The sequence below is a fragment of the Erinaceus europaeus genome, chromosome 12 (assembly GCF_950295315.1).
Source record: "Erinaceus europaeus chromosome 12, mEriEur2.1, whole genome shotgun sequence".
In the NCBI taxonomy this organism is placed as follows: Eukaryota; Metazoa; Chordata; class Mammalia; order Eulipotyphla; family Erinaceidae; genus Erinaceus; species Erinaceus europaeus.
In genome coordinates, this window is record NC_080173.1 from 79,315,014 (window position 1) to 79,332,952 (window position 17,939).

Genomic DNA, 17,939 nt, shown 5'->3' on the forward strand with positions numbered 1-17,939 from the left:
GGACCCCAGTTTGAGCTCCAGGCTACCATACCTGCAAGGAGGAAGGTTCCCCTTTGCATGGTGGGTTCAGGTGGTGGAGCAGTGCTGCAGTGTCTCCCACTCTTTCTCTGTCTCTCTCTCTTTCACCCTCTTTTTCACCCAAATAAATGAATGGATGAATATTTAAAAGCTACCATAAGAGTGTAGTCTTGCACACACTGAGTCCCAGAAATAACCGTGGTGGCATCAAGAAAGAAAAAAAAATTTCAACAAAGAAAATCTCAGAACCGGGGATCCGGTGGTAGCATAGCGGCTTAAGCGCATGTGGCACAAAGCGCAAGGACCCCGGTTTGAACCCCAGCTCCCCACCTGCAGGGGAGTCGCTTCACAGGCGGTGAAGCAGGTCTGCAGGTGTCTGTCTTTCTCTCCCCCTTTGTCTCTCTCTCCTATCTCCATTTCTCTGTTTCCTATCCAACAACAAACAACATCAACAATAACAGTAATAACCACAACAAGGCTACAACAACAAGGGCAAAAAAAAGGGGGGAAATGGCCTCTGGGAGCAGTGGATTCATGGTGCAGGCACTGAGCCCCAGCAATAACCCTGGAGGCAAAAAAAAAAAAAATAGAAATAGAAAAAGAAAATCTTAGAACTAGATGGTGAAGTGTTTAAAGAATAGCTAGGGACCAAGAGATAGCTCTCCCAGTTGGGGGTGGGAAGTGGCACACCTGGTTGAGTGCACTTGTTACAATGAGCAAGCACATTGGGGGTCGGGCGGTAGCACAGCAGGTTAAGTGCACATGGCGACAATGAGCAAGCACCTGGGTTCAAGCCCCTGGTCCCAACCTGCAGGGGGAAAGTGTCACAAGTGGTGAAACAGTGCTGAGGTCTCTCTCTCTCTCTCTCTCTCTCTCTCTCTCTCCATCTTCCTCTCCTCTCTCTATTTCTGGCTGTGTATATCCAATAAAAAGAGATAATAATAATGTGGTCCAGGAGGTGGCACAGTGGCTAAAGCACTGGATTCTCAACCATAAGATCCCAAGTTCAATCCCTGGCAGCACATGTAGCAGAGTGATGTTTGCTCTTTCTCTCCTATCTTTCTCGTTAATAAATAAATTCTTTTTAAAAATTTTAAAAAGATAATAAATAAAATTCTTCGAGAGAGAGAGAGAGAGAGAGAGAGAGCACTTTTCAGTGAAGTGGTAAAGCAGACACCTTACCTTGCGTGAGGCTCTGGATTCTAATCCAAGTGCCACATGGGAGTTCCATAGACACTGGAGCAGTGCTGTGACCTTCTCTCCCCCACCCCTCTGTTTCCTCTACCTGAAGTAAAAAGAATGAAAAAAGTGGATCAGTTCCACAAAAACAGAAGGAAAAGGAAATCATTTAGGAGAAGCCAAAAGACAGTTCACTTAGTAAAACAGAAACCTTATGTTTCTGTTCAGTTCCCAACACTGCATATACCAGAGTGATACTCTTTCATATATATATATATTTGCACCTGGGACTTTGGAGCCTCAGGCATGAGAGTGTTGTAAATGATGTTCAATTAAAATTATTTGTCAAGGCAAAAAATAAGGAGTTGAAGCAAGGCATTTATTTATTCTTTTGCAAAAGGGCGTGCCGCCAACAGTGGCCATCAGGCAGCAGCACGCCCCCCCCCCCCCCCCCCCCCCCGCCTTCTCCCATCTTTTATGCATGACGCAGAGCTGTCTCCTCTACCCCTGGGCTGGGCTTCAGAGCTCACAATCTCCCCATCGCCTAAATAGGGAGAAGAGGAAGAGAGTCTGAGGGTCTCTGCTGGGGGATTAGCAAGCACTGCAAGGAGCTGACCGAAAGAAAACAAAACTACTGTCCATGGATGGTCATAGATAACAATTTATAAAAAGAGTTTTTGTGGGAGTCGGGCGGTAGCACAGCAGGTTAAGCACATGTGGCGCAAAGCACAAGGACCAGCAGAAGGATCCCAGTTTGAGCTCCCGGCTCCCCACCTGCAGGGGAGTCGCTTCACAGGCGGTGAAGCAGGTCTGCAGGTGTCTGTCTTTCTCTCCCCCTCTCTGTCTTCCCCTCGTCTCTCCATTTCTCTCTGTCCTATCCAACAACGACTACATTAATAACTAAAACAATAAAAACAACAAGGGCAACAAAAGGGAATAAATAAATAAAATAAAATATTTTAAAAAATAAAATGGAATAAATATATATTTTTTTCAAAAGAAAGTGATTATATATATAATCATGGAAATAGGTGGACCAGGAGGTGGCACAGTAGATAAAGCACTGGACTCTCAAGCATGGAATAGAAGACCCAGAACTACTTGACGCCAATGACAAAATGAGATGCCAGAAGCAAATATGACAAGAATGTGAACTATGGAATAAGCTGGTTGGTCCCAGCTGTCTTAGCAAGAATAGTTTATGCTTCAGAAGGAATTCCATTTCATCGCTGGAGGAAAGAATGACAGTCATGTAGCTGTGATTCTCTACTGACCAGACCAGGGATAAAGTTGCCAGTTGAGCAAATGAAGATATGGCAGGGGCCGGCCAGACTGCTCACCTGGCACTGTGCCTGCTCTGTTATGTGCATGACTTGGGCTCCAGCATGGTCCCAGCACACTGGAGGAATAATTTCCCCTCTCCCTTTATGTCTCTGTCTCTGTCTCTCACTCTCTCTCTATATATACCTGAAAAAGTCAACGGGAGAGTGAAATTGCCAAGGTTCAGTTAAATTTCCATGTTAGTTAATGTAGGGGACATACTTTACTAAAGAAACTATTGGGGCAGCCAGTTGGTGGCACACCTGGTTGAGCACACACATTACAGTGTGCAAGGACCCAGGTTCGAAACCCCAGTCCTCACCTGCAGGGGGAAGGCTTTGCAAGTGGTGAAGCAGGGCTGCAGGTGTCTGTCTCTCTCCGTATCTATAGGCCCCTTCCCTCTTGATTTATGCCTTTCTCTACCCAATAAATAAATATAATAAGGGGGCCGGGCGGTAGCACAGTGGATTAAGCGCATGTGGAACAAAGTACAAGGACTGGAGTAAGGATTCCAGTTCAAGCCCCTGGCTCCCCACCTGCAGGGGGAGTCGCTTCACAGGCGGTGAAGCAGGTCTGCAGGTGTCTGTCTTTCTCTCCCTGCCCCTCTCTGTCTTCCCTTCCTCTCTCCATTCCTCTCTGTCCTATCCAACAACGAAGGACATCAACAATAACAACAATAACCACAACAAGGCTACAACAATGGCAACAAAAGCGGAAAAAAATGGCCTCCAGGAGCAGTGGATTCATGGTGCAGACACTGAACCCCAGCAATAACCCTGGAAGCAAAATAAATAAATAAATAAATAAATAAAAATTTAACAAAAAGATAATAAAAATTAGAAAAAATAATAAATTATTGTGGTCCTGGAGGTGGCACAGTGGATGCAGCATTGGGCTCTCAAGCATGAGGTCCTGAATTCAATCCCGGGCAACACATGTACCAGAATGATGTCTGGTTCTTTCTCTCTCTCTTCCTATCTTTCTCATTAATAAATAAAACTTTAAAAAAAAAAAAAGAGAGAAAGGAAGAAAAAAGAAAAAATGACCTCCAGAAGTGGTGGATTCGTAGTGCTAGAACCAAGCCCAAGCAATAACCCTAGATGAAAAAAAAAAAAAAGAAGAAAGAAAGAAAAAGAAGAAGAAAAGAAACTAGAATATCGGAGTGTACCCCTCTTATACTTTGGCTTTGTCAGTGTTTCCTTTTTAAAAATAAAAATTAAAAAAAAAACTAGAACATGAATTTGAGTAAACAATCCCAACTACACCCCTAGAAAATCTACCGATGGATCTACCTGTGGGTCAAAAGTTACTGACTGGATCATTACCTGTTATTTTAGAAAAAAGCTGTGTGCGCGCGCACACACACACACATACATATACACACGCACCACATCCTAAGCTTTTTTAAAAAGATTTTTTAATGTTTTTTTTCTCTTTTGTTGCTCTTTTTTTAAATATGTACGTATTTATTCACTTTTGTTGCCCTTGTTGTTTTATTGTAGTTATTGATGTCGTTGTTGGATAGGACAGAGAGAAATGGAGAGAAGAGGGGAAGACAGAGAGGGGGAGAGAAAGATAGACACCTGCAGACCTGCTTACCAAGCCTGTAAAGCGACTCCTATGCAGGTGGGGAGCCAGGGGCTCGAACCGGGATCCTATTTCTGGTCCTTGCGCTTTGCGCCACCTGCGCTTAACTTCCTGTACTACTGCCCCACTCCCAAGTATTTTTTAAATTTTATTTTAAAATTTTTTATATAGGGTGGGGGAGATAACATAAATAACATAATGGTTATGCAAAGACTCTCATGCCTGAGGCTCCAATGTCCTGGGTTCAATCCCCCATGCCACCATAAACCAGAGCTGAGCAGTGCTCTGGTGTTTCTGTGTCTCTCTCTACATCTCTCTCAAAAATAAAATGTTATTTAAAAAAATTATATATTTTATTTACTTTCCCTTTTTATTGCCCTTGCTTTCTTTTTATTGTTGTTGTAATTGATGTCATCATTGTTAGATAGGACAGAGAGAAATGGAGAGAGGAGAGAAAGATAGACACCTACAGACCTGCTTCACCGCCTGTGAAGTGACTCCCCTGCAGGTGAGGAGCCAGGGGCTGGAACCGGGATCTTGGAACCAGGATCCTCACGCCGGTCCTTGTGCTTCGTGCCACCTGCACTTAATCAGCTGCGCTACCACCCGACTCCCTTAAGATTTTTTAAAATATTCATTTTCATTTTTGTTGCCCTTGTTGTTTTATTGTTGTAGTTATTATTGTTGTTCTTGATGTCATCTTTGTTGGATAGGACAGAGAGAAATGGGGAGAGGAGGGGAAGACAGAGATGGGGGAAGAAAGATAGACACCTGCAGATCTGCTTCACCGCTTTTGAAGTGACTCCTGCAGGTGGGGAGCCGGGGGCTCGAACTGGGATTCTTTTGTTTTTTAAGTTTTTTATTTATTTTATTTTTTAAAATATTTATTTATTTATTCCCTTTTGTTGCCCTTGTTTTATTGTTGTAGTTATTATTGTTGTTATTGATGTCGTCGTTGTTGTTGGATAGGACAGAGAGAAATGGAGAGAGGAGGGGAAGACAGAGAGGGGGAGAGAAAGATAGACACCTGCAGACCTGCTTCACCGCTTGTGAAGCGACTCTCCTGCAGGTGGGGAGCCGGGGCTCGAACTGGGACCCTTAGGCGGGTCCTTGCGCTTTGCACGGCCACGTGCATTTAACCCGCTGCGCTACCGCCCGACTCCCCATTCCCCTAAGTTTTTAAAAAAATAATAATTATTTATTTATTGGATAGAGACAGCCAGAAATTGAGAGGGAAGGGGGAAATAGTGAGGGAGAGCAACAGAGAGACACCTACAGCACTGCTTCACCACTTGTAAAGCTTTCCCCTGGAGGCTCAAGCCTGGATCCTTATGTATTGTAAAATGTGAGCTCAACCAAGTACGCCATCACCCGGCCCCTCCAGACCCTCTTTTTTTTTTTTTAAAATATATATTTATTCCCTTTTGTTGCCCTTGTTTTATTGTTGTAGTTCTTATTGTTGATGTTGTCATTGTTGGATAGGACAAAGGGAAATGGAGAGAGGAGGGGAAGACAGAGACAGGGAGAGACAGATAGACACCTGCAGACCTGCTTCACCGCCTGTGAAGCGACTCCCCTGCAGGTGGGGAACCGGGGGCTTGAACCGGGATCCTTATGCTGGCCCTTGCGCTTTGTGCCATGTGCGCTTAACCCGCTGCGCTACCACCCCACTCCCCACATCTGTTTTTACTAAAAATATGGTTAAGGATACTTAAAGATCATCATATTAATTCCTTTTTTTTTTTTTTTTGACAGCGAGACATAGTTGGTGCCTATTAAATAGTACCTTTATGTAGATTTCACTAGTAGGAATAAGGAAAGTATTGTCTCAAATTCTAACTGCTAGCCCACTAAACTGGTGCTTTATCTTTCCATTGCAATGAAACTTACCAGAGGTCATTCCCAACAAATATTTTTCCAGTTTTTGCTTATATAAATATTGGTCACCATGACAACAAAAAAGACTGCCCTGTGGTCCAGGAGGTGGCCCAGTGGATAAAACATTGGACTCTCAAGCATGAGGTCTTGAGTTCAATCTCCGGCAGCACATGTACCAGAGTGATGTCTGGCTGTTTCTCTCTCCTATTTTTCTCATTAATAAATAAATATTTTTTTTAAAAAAAGACTGCCCTTGATCATATGCAAAACTTGCTAAGGTACAAGAAGTAACTAACCAGTTCAGACATAAACCTATTCCCACAAGCATGTCTAACAAGAAAAAGGAGAACGTGGAGCAACGTTTTATTCAAAAGAAAAAGTGAAAGTAGAGGAAGAGCTAGATTCTACTGGGATATTAAAAGATGCAGTTAAACAGTTTAACCACTGCAGAGTAAACCACTACCTCTTGCTTCATAATTTTTGGGGGGTTGAGTCTGATTTTTGCTTTTTCTCTTGTTATAATCACAAAATTTCTTTTAAAAAATATATAGGAAGCCGTGCAGTAGCGCAGCTGGTTAAGCGCATGTGGGGCAAAGCGCAAAGAACAGCGTGAGGATCCGGGTTTGAGCTCGGCCCCCACCTTCGGGGAGTCGCTTCACAACACAGTGAAGCAGGTCTGCAGGTGTCTGTCTTTCTCTCCCCCTCTGTCTTCTCCTCCTCTCTTGATTTCTCTCTGTGCTACCCAACAACAACAACAGAAACAGAAATAAAGGCAATAACAAGGGCAACAAGATGGGAAAAATAGCGTCCAGGAGCAGTGGATTCGTAGTGCATGTACTGAGCCCAGTGATAACCCTGGAGGTAAAAATAAATAAATAAAATTATATACAATACATATACATATGCATACAGACACACAAACGCACATGAAAAAAAAATACCAGAACACTGCTCAGCTCTGGCGTACACTGGTGCTGGGGATTGAATCTGGAACTTCAGAGGCTCAGCAACAGTAGTCTTTTGCATAACCACTATGCTGTCTCCCTAGCCCTATTAGAATTAAAAAAAAATTTTTTTTTTTTAGGGAGTCGGGCGGTAGCGCAGCAGGTTAAGCTCAGGTGGCGCAAAACGCAAGGACCTGCGTAAGAATCCGGGATCGAGCCCCTGGCTCCCCACCTGCAGGAGTCACTTCACAAGCGGTGAAGCAGGTCTGTTGGTGTCTTCCTCTCCTCTCTCCATTTCTCTCTGTCCTATCCAACAACGACGACAACCAAAAAAATAATTTATTGGGAGTTGGGCGGTAGCGCAGTGGGTTAAACGCAGGTGGCACAAAGCGCAGGGACCGGCTTAAGGATCCAGGTTCCAGCCCCCAACTCCCCACCTGCAGGGGAGTCCCTTCACAAGAGGTGAAGCAGGTCTGCAGGTGTCTATCTTTCTCTCCCCCTCTCTGTGTTCCCCTCCTCTCTCCATTTCCCTGTCCTATCCAACAACGACGACATCAATAATAACTACATCAATAAAACAAGGGCAACAAAAGGGAATAAATATTTTTAAAAAATTATCTTTACTTATTTGTTGGATAGAGACAGTCAGAAATCGAGAGGGAAGGGAAGGGTAGAGTGTGAGAGACAGACACCTGCATCACTGCTTCACCTCTTGTGAAGACTTCCCCCTGCCGTTGGGCACCGGGGGCTTGAACCTGGATCCCTGCTCACTGTAATGTGTGTGCTTAACCAGGTGCTCCACCACCTGGCCTCCTAATACTTTAGCATTCAATACATTATCTGCCCCAGACTATTATTTCTATAACTACCTATATGTATATATATATATATATATGTGCCTTTCTTTTTAAAAAATATTTATTACCTTTTTTATTGTTGTTGTAGTTATTATTGTTGTTCATGATTTCATCATTGTTGGACAGGATAGAGAGAAATGGAGAGAGGAGGGGAAGACAGAGAGATACCTGCAGACCTGCTTCACCTCCTGTGAAGGGACTCTCCTGCAGGTGGGGAGCCGGGGGCTCAAACTGGATCCTTATGCTGATCCTCGTGCTTTGTGCCACGTGCGCTTACCCCGCTGTGCTACCACCTGACTCCCTGTGCCTATAGTTTCTACTTCTTGACTCTCTGGGACAAACTTTTCCATTCATTTTATTTATTATTTATTTACTAGAGCACTGCTCAGCTCTGGTTTATGGTAGTGCAGGGGATTGAACCTGGGACTTTGGAGGCTCAGGAATGAGTCTCTTTACATAACCATGATGCTATTTTCTCTGCCTAAATGTTTTTTTTAAATATTTATTCCCTTTTGTTATCTTTGTGTTAACTGTTGTAGTTACTATTGTTGTTGATGTCATTGTTGTTGGATAGGATAGAGAGAAACGGAGAGAGGATGGGAATACAGAGAGGGGGAAAGACACCTGCAGACCTGCTCCACTGCCTGTGAAGTGATTCCTCCTGCAGGTGGGGAGCCAGGGGCTCGAACCAAGATCCTTACACAGGTCCTTGCGCTTTGCGGCTGCCTGTGCTTAACCAACTGCACTACCGCCCAACTCCCTTGTTTTTCTTTTCTAAACTATTTTGAAAACTTTGATAGGATAGAAATTGAGAGGGAAGGGGATAGAGAGGGAGAGACAGAGACTCGTAGATTCAAGTGCATTCTATTCCATAGAAACTACAGTACAGAACTGCTGTAATCTGATCATAATCCCTAGTCAGTGAAGCATCTAGCCTGTCTGCCCTGACAAAATAACAAAATAAGGAGTCAACTCCTCCCTTGGCAATAATGGATGAGTATTTATTTTGAACAGTCCCTTTTTGGAGCAGCAGAGGGATACATAGGTTCACTTGATATTGTCTCAAAACAGTAAGAAAACGATGAGGAATGTGGTTAACATTGTTAACCGGGATCCTCACACTGTCCTTGTGCTTTGCGCCATGTGTGCTTAACCCACTGCGCTACCGCCCGACTCCCAATAAATAGTTTTTAAAAAGGGGGGGGGAGGGGAGGTTGGTGAGTGTCGGTGGGAACTCAGTCAGGAAGGGCAGCACTGAGTCAGACAGGCATGCAAGTCCTGTACTCTACTGCCTTATTCCCCTAGGTGTCACTATGACACCTGCACAAATGGTGGTGATCCAGGGAGCTCAAACCTGCCTGTTACACAAAGTGCGGAGGCCTGAGCTAGCCTGAGTAGTATTATCATACCCTTATATAGTTCCAAATTAGCACTCACTCTTAGAATATACTCTCCCAGAAAAAAAGAGACAGTGGTGGGTGTGATGTGCAACTATACCACTATAGTTTCATAATCTTGAAAACCAGTATTAAATAACCAGTAAAAAAATTAAATAAGGGAGTCGGGCGGTAGCGCAGCAGGTTAAGTGCATGTCGCGTAAAGCACAAGGACAGTGTGAGGATCCCGGTTCGAGCCCCCGGCTTCCCACTACAGGGGAGTTGCTTCAGAGGCATGAAGCAGGTCTGCAGGTGTCTCTTTCTCTCCCCATCTTCCCCTCCTCTATCCATTTCTCTGTCCTATTCAATAACGATGACATCAATAGTAATAATAACTACAACAATAAAAAAGGACAACAAAAAGGAAATAAATATTAAAAAATCTTTAAATGAAAAAAAAAAAAAGAGACCCACTTCAGACTACCTCAGGGCACAACCTAATTTCCTCGCTGGTGTACAGAATTCCCATACACATTATCATCCTACCAGATTGAAATGAGGTTGGAAACTCCAACAATGAACAGGGGAGGAGTGGTCCAGGAGGTGGCACAGTGATAAAACTTTGGACTTTCAAGCATGAGGTCCTGAGTTCGATCCCCAGTAGCACATGTGCCAGAGTGATGTCTGGTTCTTTCTCTCTCTCCTGTCTTTCTCATAAATAAAATCCTTAAAAAAAATAAACAGGAGAGGGGCTTTGAACTATCTACCTCCGTACATATGATACACAAATATTCCTCCTGCTCCCAGAAAACTGCAGCCTGCTCTACTGTCTGTGAAACTTCCTCCCTATAGGTGGGGAGTGGAGGCTTGAAGCTAGGTTATCAAGTAGTCGGTATGTATGCTCTACAGGGTGCATCAATACCCCTCAGTTTACTTTGGACCACTTAAATAACATTTGGGTGCAGAGGGGTATATAGCTAGTGGTAGAGCATTTGACTGCAAATAACTTTTGAGCGCCTACTTTCAGTACTGGTCTAAAACAAAAACAAAAATCAGTTTGGGGGGAGCTGGGCGGTAGCGTAGTGTGTTAAGCACAAGCGGCACAAAGCCCAAGGACCGGCATAAGTGTCCCCAGCTCCCCACCTGCAGGGGAGTCGCTTCACAGGTGTGAAGCAGGTCTGCAGGTATCTCTTCTCCTCCTCTCTCCATTTCTCTGTCCTATTCAACAAGGACAGCAACAATAACTACAACAATAAAACAAGGGCAACAAGAGAATAAATAAATAAATATTAAAAAAATAACCAGTTGGGGGAGACTCAGCGGTTATGCCCAAGGATTCTCATACCTAAATCTCCAAAGTCCCAGCTCCCACCCCTCTGCCCCTCCATAAGCCAGTTAAGCAGTGCTCTGGTCTCTCTCCACATTAAAACATATTTAAATAAAATCCAAACCAACCAAAATACTAGAATTGGGACGTGGCGGTGGTGCAGCTGGTTAAGTGCACATACCACCAAGGTCTAGCACCTGGGTTCAATCCCCCACTCCCTGTCTGCAGGGTGTCTGCTTCATGAGCAGTTAAACAAATCTGTGGGTCTTTCTCTTCTATTTCTGTCCTAACAAAGAAAAAGAGGGGGTTCGGGCGATGGGAAAGCAGTGGATTGGTAGCGCCAACACCAACCCTGGTGGCAATAAAAAAAATAAATACTAGGGGAGTCCAGCGTAGTGCAGCATATTAAGCACAGGTGGCACAAAGCGCAAGGACCAGCATAAGGATCCTGGTTCGAGCCCCCTGGCTCCCCACCTACAGAGGAGTCACTTCACAAGCAGTGAAGCAGGTCTGCTGGTGTGTCTATCTTTCTTTCTGTCTTCCCCTCCTCTATTTCTGTCCTAACCAACGACATCAATAACAATTATTGTAATAACTACAATAATAAAACAGGGGCAACAAAACAAAAGGGAATATTTTTAAAAATACTACAATTATGCCCAGGACTGAAAGCAAGCCTATATGCGCTTTTTTTCTTTTTTAACCAGAATACTGCTAAACTCTAGCTTATGGTAGTGCTGGGGATTGAACCTGGAACTTCTATCTCCTCAGTCCTGTTTGCTTTCATCTTCAACCTTTTGGATTGCCAAGCATTCTTTTTTTGGAGGGTGGGGGTGAGGGGAAGTGGTGGGGAGTGGAGGGGGGTGTCACCCCCAGGGGCTTATTCAGGCTCCAGGCACTTTTTCAGGGAGAGAGAAGACACCACAGCACAGAAGCATCCCCCAGTGTGGTGGAGGCCAGGCAGAGCATGTATACTATCCAAGTGAGCTACTTTGCTGGTCCAGCACTGCATTTCCACTTATTAATGAGAAAGAACCAGATATCACTGTAGTAGATGGGGATTGAACGTCAGACCTCATGCTTGACAGTCCAATGCTTTATCTACTGCACCACCTTCCAGACCACAGAACCTCTACTTTATTGATGGCTAGTTCTCTGCTCTCCACCTTATTTCCTATTTTTATTCCTGAAGGGGGAAAAAAAAAATGTTGACAGTAGAACTCAAAATTCTTAGCTTCCTCCTGTCAAATAAAGGACTATGTCCATATCTTCTTTTATGTGTGTGTGTGTGTGGGGGGGGGGTTGGTTGGTGACGGTTTCTCTCTTCTTATCTGTAAGAGGAGTAGAATTTAATCTGAAGGTCAGGGTCACAAAATGAAGTCTGAGTGAGTACTTCAGTCTATGTAAAAGAATCCGACACTAAAGATATCAAAACAAGACTTTGGTAATTTTTTTATTGATAAAAAAGTTGAAACACACTTTACTCAGCTGTTAAGTTGTGCATGTCGTCAGCTCCCTTTGGAATAATTTTATTTACTTTTGGTTGACATTGTTGTCTACAGTGGTAACTAGATGCATTTCAGATGCACATATTATCATTTTTAAAAGCTTTATTTAATAATTTGAGGGAGGAGGAGGAGGGAGAGAACCAGAGTACAGGTCTAGCACATGTGGTACTGAGGGTCAAACTCAATACGTCATGCAACACCATACCCGCTGCATCATCTGCCAGTTCATCTTAAAACTTCACCACCCACAATACATAAAACTCTCTTTAAAAGGGATTTGTTTTCATGGGAGAGACCAGAGACCAGAGACCACTTTGGTTTATGGTGGTGCCAATAGCTGAACTGGAGGCCCCTGGAGCTCCAGCAACATATATAAATCTCTACAGTGTAATGTCAACTTTTAGGAATATATATATATATATATATATATATATATATATATATTCACACACTGTGCATGAATCCATATATACTTGTGCTTTGAGGATGAGAACATATGTAACCTTCCTTACTTTTTGTATTTACTAAATATCCTATCCTAAAATTATGCTACATACATACACTTGATATCTAAACTAACATTCTACTACTGAGTAGCTAGGCTTCGCAAGATAACTCATGCAGATGGATGATACACTGTTTTGCCAGGTGCACAACCCAGGTTCAAGCCTGGCCCCACTGCACTGAAAGAAGCTTTGTTGCTACGGTCTCCACCCCCCACCCCCCACCCCACCCCCAGTCTGGAGATGACAGAAACCAAAACCAAAAAACCCTACTATGGAACTTCCAATCTCATTTGCTTTGCAGAGAGCCTGACACCACATTCTTATTTACATCCACATACAACTACTTCTGGGCAAGCCCGAAGTTCTCTGTCCCCATCATTCTAGCCTGCCAAATTATTGTATCACTCCTACATTCTCCTCAAATATTTTATGGCTTTTAAAGACCCATTTTCTTTCTTTTTTTTTTTTTTAGACAGAATGAGAGGATAAGACACATAGGAACAAAACTTCTTTCAATGCATGTGGGCTGGGCTTGCACCTGGGTTGCACACATGGCCAAGCAGAACATTATCCATGAGCTCTTTTTGCTGACCCTTCTTCATTTGTTTTTCCCCACCAGGGCACTGCTCAGCTCTGGCTTATGGTGGTGCAGGGGATTGAACCTGGGACTTTGGAGCCCCAGGCATGAAAGTCTCTTTGCATAACCATTATGCTATCTACCCCTTCCTTTTTTTTTTTTCTTCTTAATAATTAAAAATAGGGTATTGTCCAGCTCTGGCTAAAGGTGGTGCTGGGACTGAATTTGAGACCACATGTGCCTCTGGCCTTAATTCTATCTTTAATGAGTACACAAATATGTATAAGTAAGTCTTTTCCTGACTATATAATTGTTCTTAGGCCACTGACACCACAGACCTCATACCCCCAGGCATGAAAGAGTTAGTACTTTTGTGAAAAATATTCAAGAATTACGTTCTTTAAAACATCACCAAGCCAAACATTTGGCCATATTTTTATTTACTACATATACTATAAACATATACAATACATGCTACAAAATTCTTTTTTTTAATTTAACTGTCAAGAAAGTGTATAGTGTTATAATACAATGGCACATGTTCATACTTTATTTCAAATTGGTTTGCTTATCACCCATTTCAAACCATTAATAGTGAAATGTTACTTAAGGATAATTAAAAATTATCTATTTGCATTATTAACAATAAACAATTCCAACAATTTAATAAGAATTAACTATCTCAAATATTAGTATTCAAAAATGGGCTTTTGCAGAAACAATTCTATAAAATATAGCAGCCAATCTCAGTCTACTTTGCTCTGTGACAATGCGCGTGCGCTCGAATGGGATTCTAGCATTTCCTTTCAGCAGATGCTTTAAGAAGTCCTTCAAGGGTTTAACAACTGCCACATGCAGCCAAATCCAACTCAACAGTTCATACAATGGCTTCCAACAACTGATCACTGAGAAATTCTTAGGATTAAGGTAGAACTGCGTGTCCCACTGGTATTACATATGATGAAAAGAGACATCACAAGCCAATATCAAAGTCAAAAGAAAATATAAGTATTCAAGTCAGTTGTGAAAAGGATCTTCTCCAAATGTTTTCGATGTCATACTTTTAGGAAAACAAAATTGAATGTGTATTTGAATTTTACAGTATCGATGCTTGAACTGAAAACTTAACAGAGTCATCAGATGGAATAAAGTCTGGTATTGCAAATCTGTCCATTCAACAAACTGAGCACCTGCTATGTGCATAGCACTGCGACATTTTAAGAGTAGAGTATTAATGTCTTTATCAAACATTACCTTAGTGTGAGGTAAAAATATACTAAATTAGCACTGACTCATTCGTCTGCTTGTGGTCACGTATGTGATTCTGTGCCAGCTGGCTTCCCTGTGCCACACGAGCTTCTGCATGCCTCTCATTCACTCACATAAACATATGCACACCAACTATGCCAGGCATTTATGCTAGTCACTGGGACACCATGGTTTGGCATATATTCAAAGAACACAAATTAATCATTAACTTAATGCAAAACAATTAGAAAGACACATTACTTTTCTAAAATGAGGCCCAAAGCAATATACAAAATGTTTCTATGCGCTATACCACACCATAGCCCAGTAAGTGCCTGTCTAGATGGGAAACTAAAATAGGTCCATATTACAGCCTATATAGTCTAGGTCATTTTTGGTCTTGGAAGTCGATTCTTTGGAGCACCTGTTCCCATAAAATCATTCCACTCTTAAGGGCTGGTTTGTAAACTAACTTGTTAAAACAAAAAAACAAAAAACCGAAGATAGTTTTATAACATTCTATACTTTAAGCACTATTCTGACCATGTGAAATGAATGCACAGGCAATTCATGATTGGTTCAAATATTTTTCAAGTACTAACTCTATCACCAAATTCATGTCATTTTATCTTGAGTTTTATACAAGTTGCACATAAAGCAATGGCAAATGGGCAGAATTTGGCCCCACAACCTTCTATGGAATATTCTAAGATTGGTCCTTCTACTCCAAATAGAAGCTAAGAATTCCAAAGAGTCCCTTACTAGGACACTGGCACTCAGGAGAAATGGCGCTGCTGCATTCCATTAGCCAGGAGTCAATGTAGCTGCATAGCAGTGTGACCTTGTTATGATCACTTGGGGGAAGGCAGAGAGCTGAGAGTTTGGCTGTCCACTCAGTGAATCCAATACTGGCTTAAAGCTATGCACTGAATAAAGTGCTCTGAACATCCTGCTTGTCATCTGGAATAAAAATAAACACTTGTCGTAAGAGTTCACTTACATGTAGATTTTGGGGGAAATGACAAGGGTTGAAATAATCCCACGAAAAAGTATGAAGCATTGACTAGGAAGGAAGACAAATGCCTCTAGTAGTGTCTTCAGAATTCTCAGGATTTGAACTGTCAGAATGAGTCATATAATGGTCATGTTCTAGAAATGAAAAAGCAGTCCCACCGGGTACTATTCACACAATGCATGATTACTTCAAGGGGGTGGAAGGGGACAGTCCATTGCTATTTGACAGCATGATTTCAGAATAAAAACAAAACCAGTAAATCAGGGCAAGCAGTGTGTAACACTTCTCTCCTGCTCATCAGTTTTCCACAGGTTGAGCTGCCCTGCCTGTGAGAAAGAAGGCAATCTGCCTACAGCCCCTCTGATACCCTCAGGCATGGCTGTGACCACCTAGTATTGCCATTTCAGAAGTTAACACAAAAGCCCTCCAGTTTCGTACCCTGAATACAGAAAATGAGACTAGGGGTGTAGTTCAGTTCAGTCTAAAAATGATCACGGGTAACAGAATGCTTACATAAACTAGACTGCTTTGACATCTGTAAGAAAACTGTATAGATAGATGGCAGTTAAAAAAAAAAAAAAAAAGATGTTCCCATCTGTCAGCAAAACTGTTGAGCTATACTCAGCTGAAGTCCTCATCGGGATTCTGTTGATCCAGCAGACGGACATGTGTGAATGGGAAGTGACCTCGTTTGCCATTACACTCCCCTTCCCACTGACCACTCACATTAATCTTCGTAACCTTTACCAGTTCACCGACCTGCAGAAGGAGAATAAGGAGAGCACTTTATTTCCAGTTATGACTGCAAGCTCTGGTTAGGCATACCCTGCCCATGTGATTGCTCTAGGGCTGATGTTACAGAAATGGCTACTTGATGCCTCCCAAGCCCCAGCCACCAGACCGGTTACTTGTGGTTAATGCAGGCAAAAAGGAGTAAGTGATTTTAGCAGTGCAGAAAAAGACATAAAAAAAAAAAAAAAAAAGAAAGCAAGCATTTTAGAAATCTCAAATGCTTTTGGATTAGTAATCCCAACTACAACTTAACATTCCTTTTTTTTTTTTTTTTTTGGTAACATCCTACTTGCACCCATACATCTTGGTCTAAGGGAAGATACAAGCCCCACTCCCCTCCCCTCCCCCCTAACGTGACTTGCTACAGTTTATAGAGTAATGGTGGCAATCATGGGGAACATACTTCACACAGCCCTAGACAATGAAATAAAGTGCTCCCATTACCTGCCTACCAATGCAATGCTTTTCCGAAGTGGGCCAGGTGTGGGCCCAAACCAAATTCCATGAGTTCTTTCATACAAAGTTCCCCATTTGCTTTTAGCAACTCTACTTGGCAGATCAACTCCCTCAACTTCCTACCATGTGTGGAGATGTCATTTGATTGCTGTTCATTAACAGTAAGAGGACATCATGTTGTCCTCTTCTTCTTGCTGATGTAACATCAAACGTAAAGGGCTAATAATCTCAGATATAAATCTATTTCACCACACAAAAAATATCTTAAAATATTTTATTTACTTTAATGAAAGAGATACAGAAAGAAAGTGAGAGAGACCAGAACACGGACCAGCTCTGGCTTATGGTAGTCCAAGTTATTGAAGCTGGGACTTCAGAGCCTCAGGCATTAAAGTTATTTGACTTCACCCTATGTTGAAATAATGAGGGTGAAATAATGGCGCCAAGCACAGGGACCGGCGTAAGGATCCCGGTTCGAGCCCTCGGCTCCCCACCTGCAGGGGAGTCACTTCACAGACGGTGAAGCAGGTCTGCAAGTGTCTGTCTTTCTCTCCCCCTCTCCATTTCTCTCTGTCCTATCTAACAACGACAACAACAATAATACAATAATGGCAACAAAAGGGAAAATAATTAAAAAAACAGGAAAAAATATTGAACAATATTAAGAACTCAGATATTATCAGACTTAACAAATTTATATTCTTTTTTTCTTCTTCTTTAGTCATTACTGGGGTTACACTGTTTTAGGATGACTTTTTGAGATAGGTGTCTATCCTTCTGTCCCTCTCTCTGTCTTCCCCATCTCTCTTGATTTCTCCTAACAATGACAACAATAGTAACTACAACAATAAAATTTTTTAAATTTATTTTCCCTTTTGTTGTCCTTGTTGTGTAGGTATCTTTCTATTCCTCTTTCTCACCCTCTCTTCTCAATTTCTGTCTCTATCCAAGGACTGGAGTAAGGATCCCAGTTTGAGCCCCTGGCTCCCCACCTGCAGGGGAGTTGCCAGTGAAGCAGGTCTATACCGCCCCCCCCCCCCCGTCTTCCCCATCTCTCTTTTCTCTCTGTCCTAAAAACAACAGGGTTGCAGGTGTTTCTCTCCCTCTCAGTCTCTGCCTCCTTCCAATTCCTCTTTGTCTCTATTCAATAATAAATAAATGGGTGAAGTAGAGCACCATTTTGGGGCCACATGTAAGAGAGTCCAAGACCTTAACCACTGTCCGATCCTCTGCAGCTTATCTTTAGTCAAAAACTTCTGAATGATGAGAATACTGGTTTCTAAATATAACTGTTATTTGACTTTATTTATTTTTTAATTATTTATTTACTAATGAGAAACATAGGAGAAAG

The 17,939-nt window shown here is 42.4% G+C and overlaps 1 protein-coding gene across 3 annotated transcripts in view; it reads right to left on the minus strand.

Annotated features, from left to right (window-relative positions):
- The window catches only part of CRK (CRK proto-oncogene, adaptor protein), a 66,382-nt gene that overhangs the window by 17,918 nt on the left and 30,525 nt on the right, over positions 1 to 17,939 (minus strand). The window contains exon 3 of one of the 3 annotated variants that reach the window (XM_007520414.3): positions 13,474 to 16,099. The exons of 1 other annotated variant lie outside the window; for it this stretch is intronic. In XM_007520414.3, coding sequence (XP_007520476.1) covers positions 15,962 to 16,099 — 138 coding nt within the window. In that variant the 3' untranslated portion in view covers positions 13,474 to 15,961. Of the gene's footprint in view, positions 1 to 13,473; positions 16,100 to 17,939 lie in introns of those variants that run through there. One more of the 3 variants, XM_007520415.3, reaches the window with a different exon arrangement.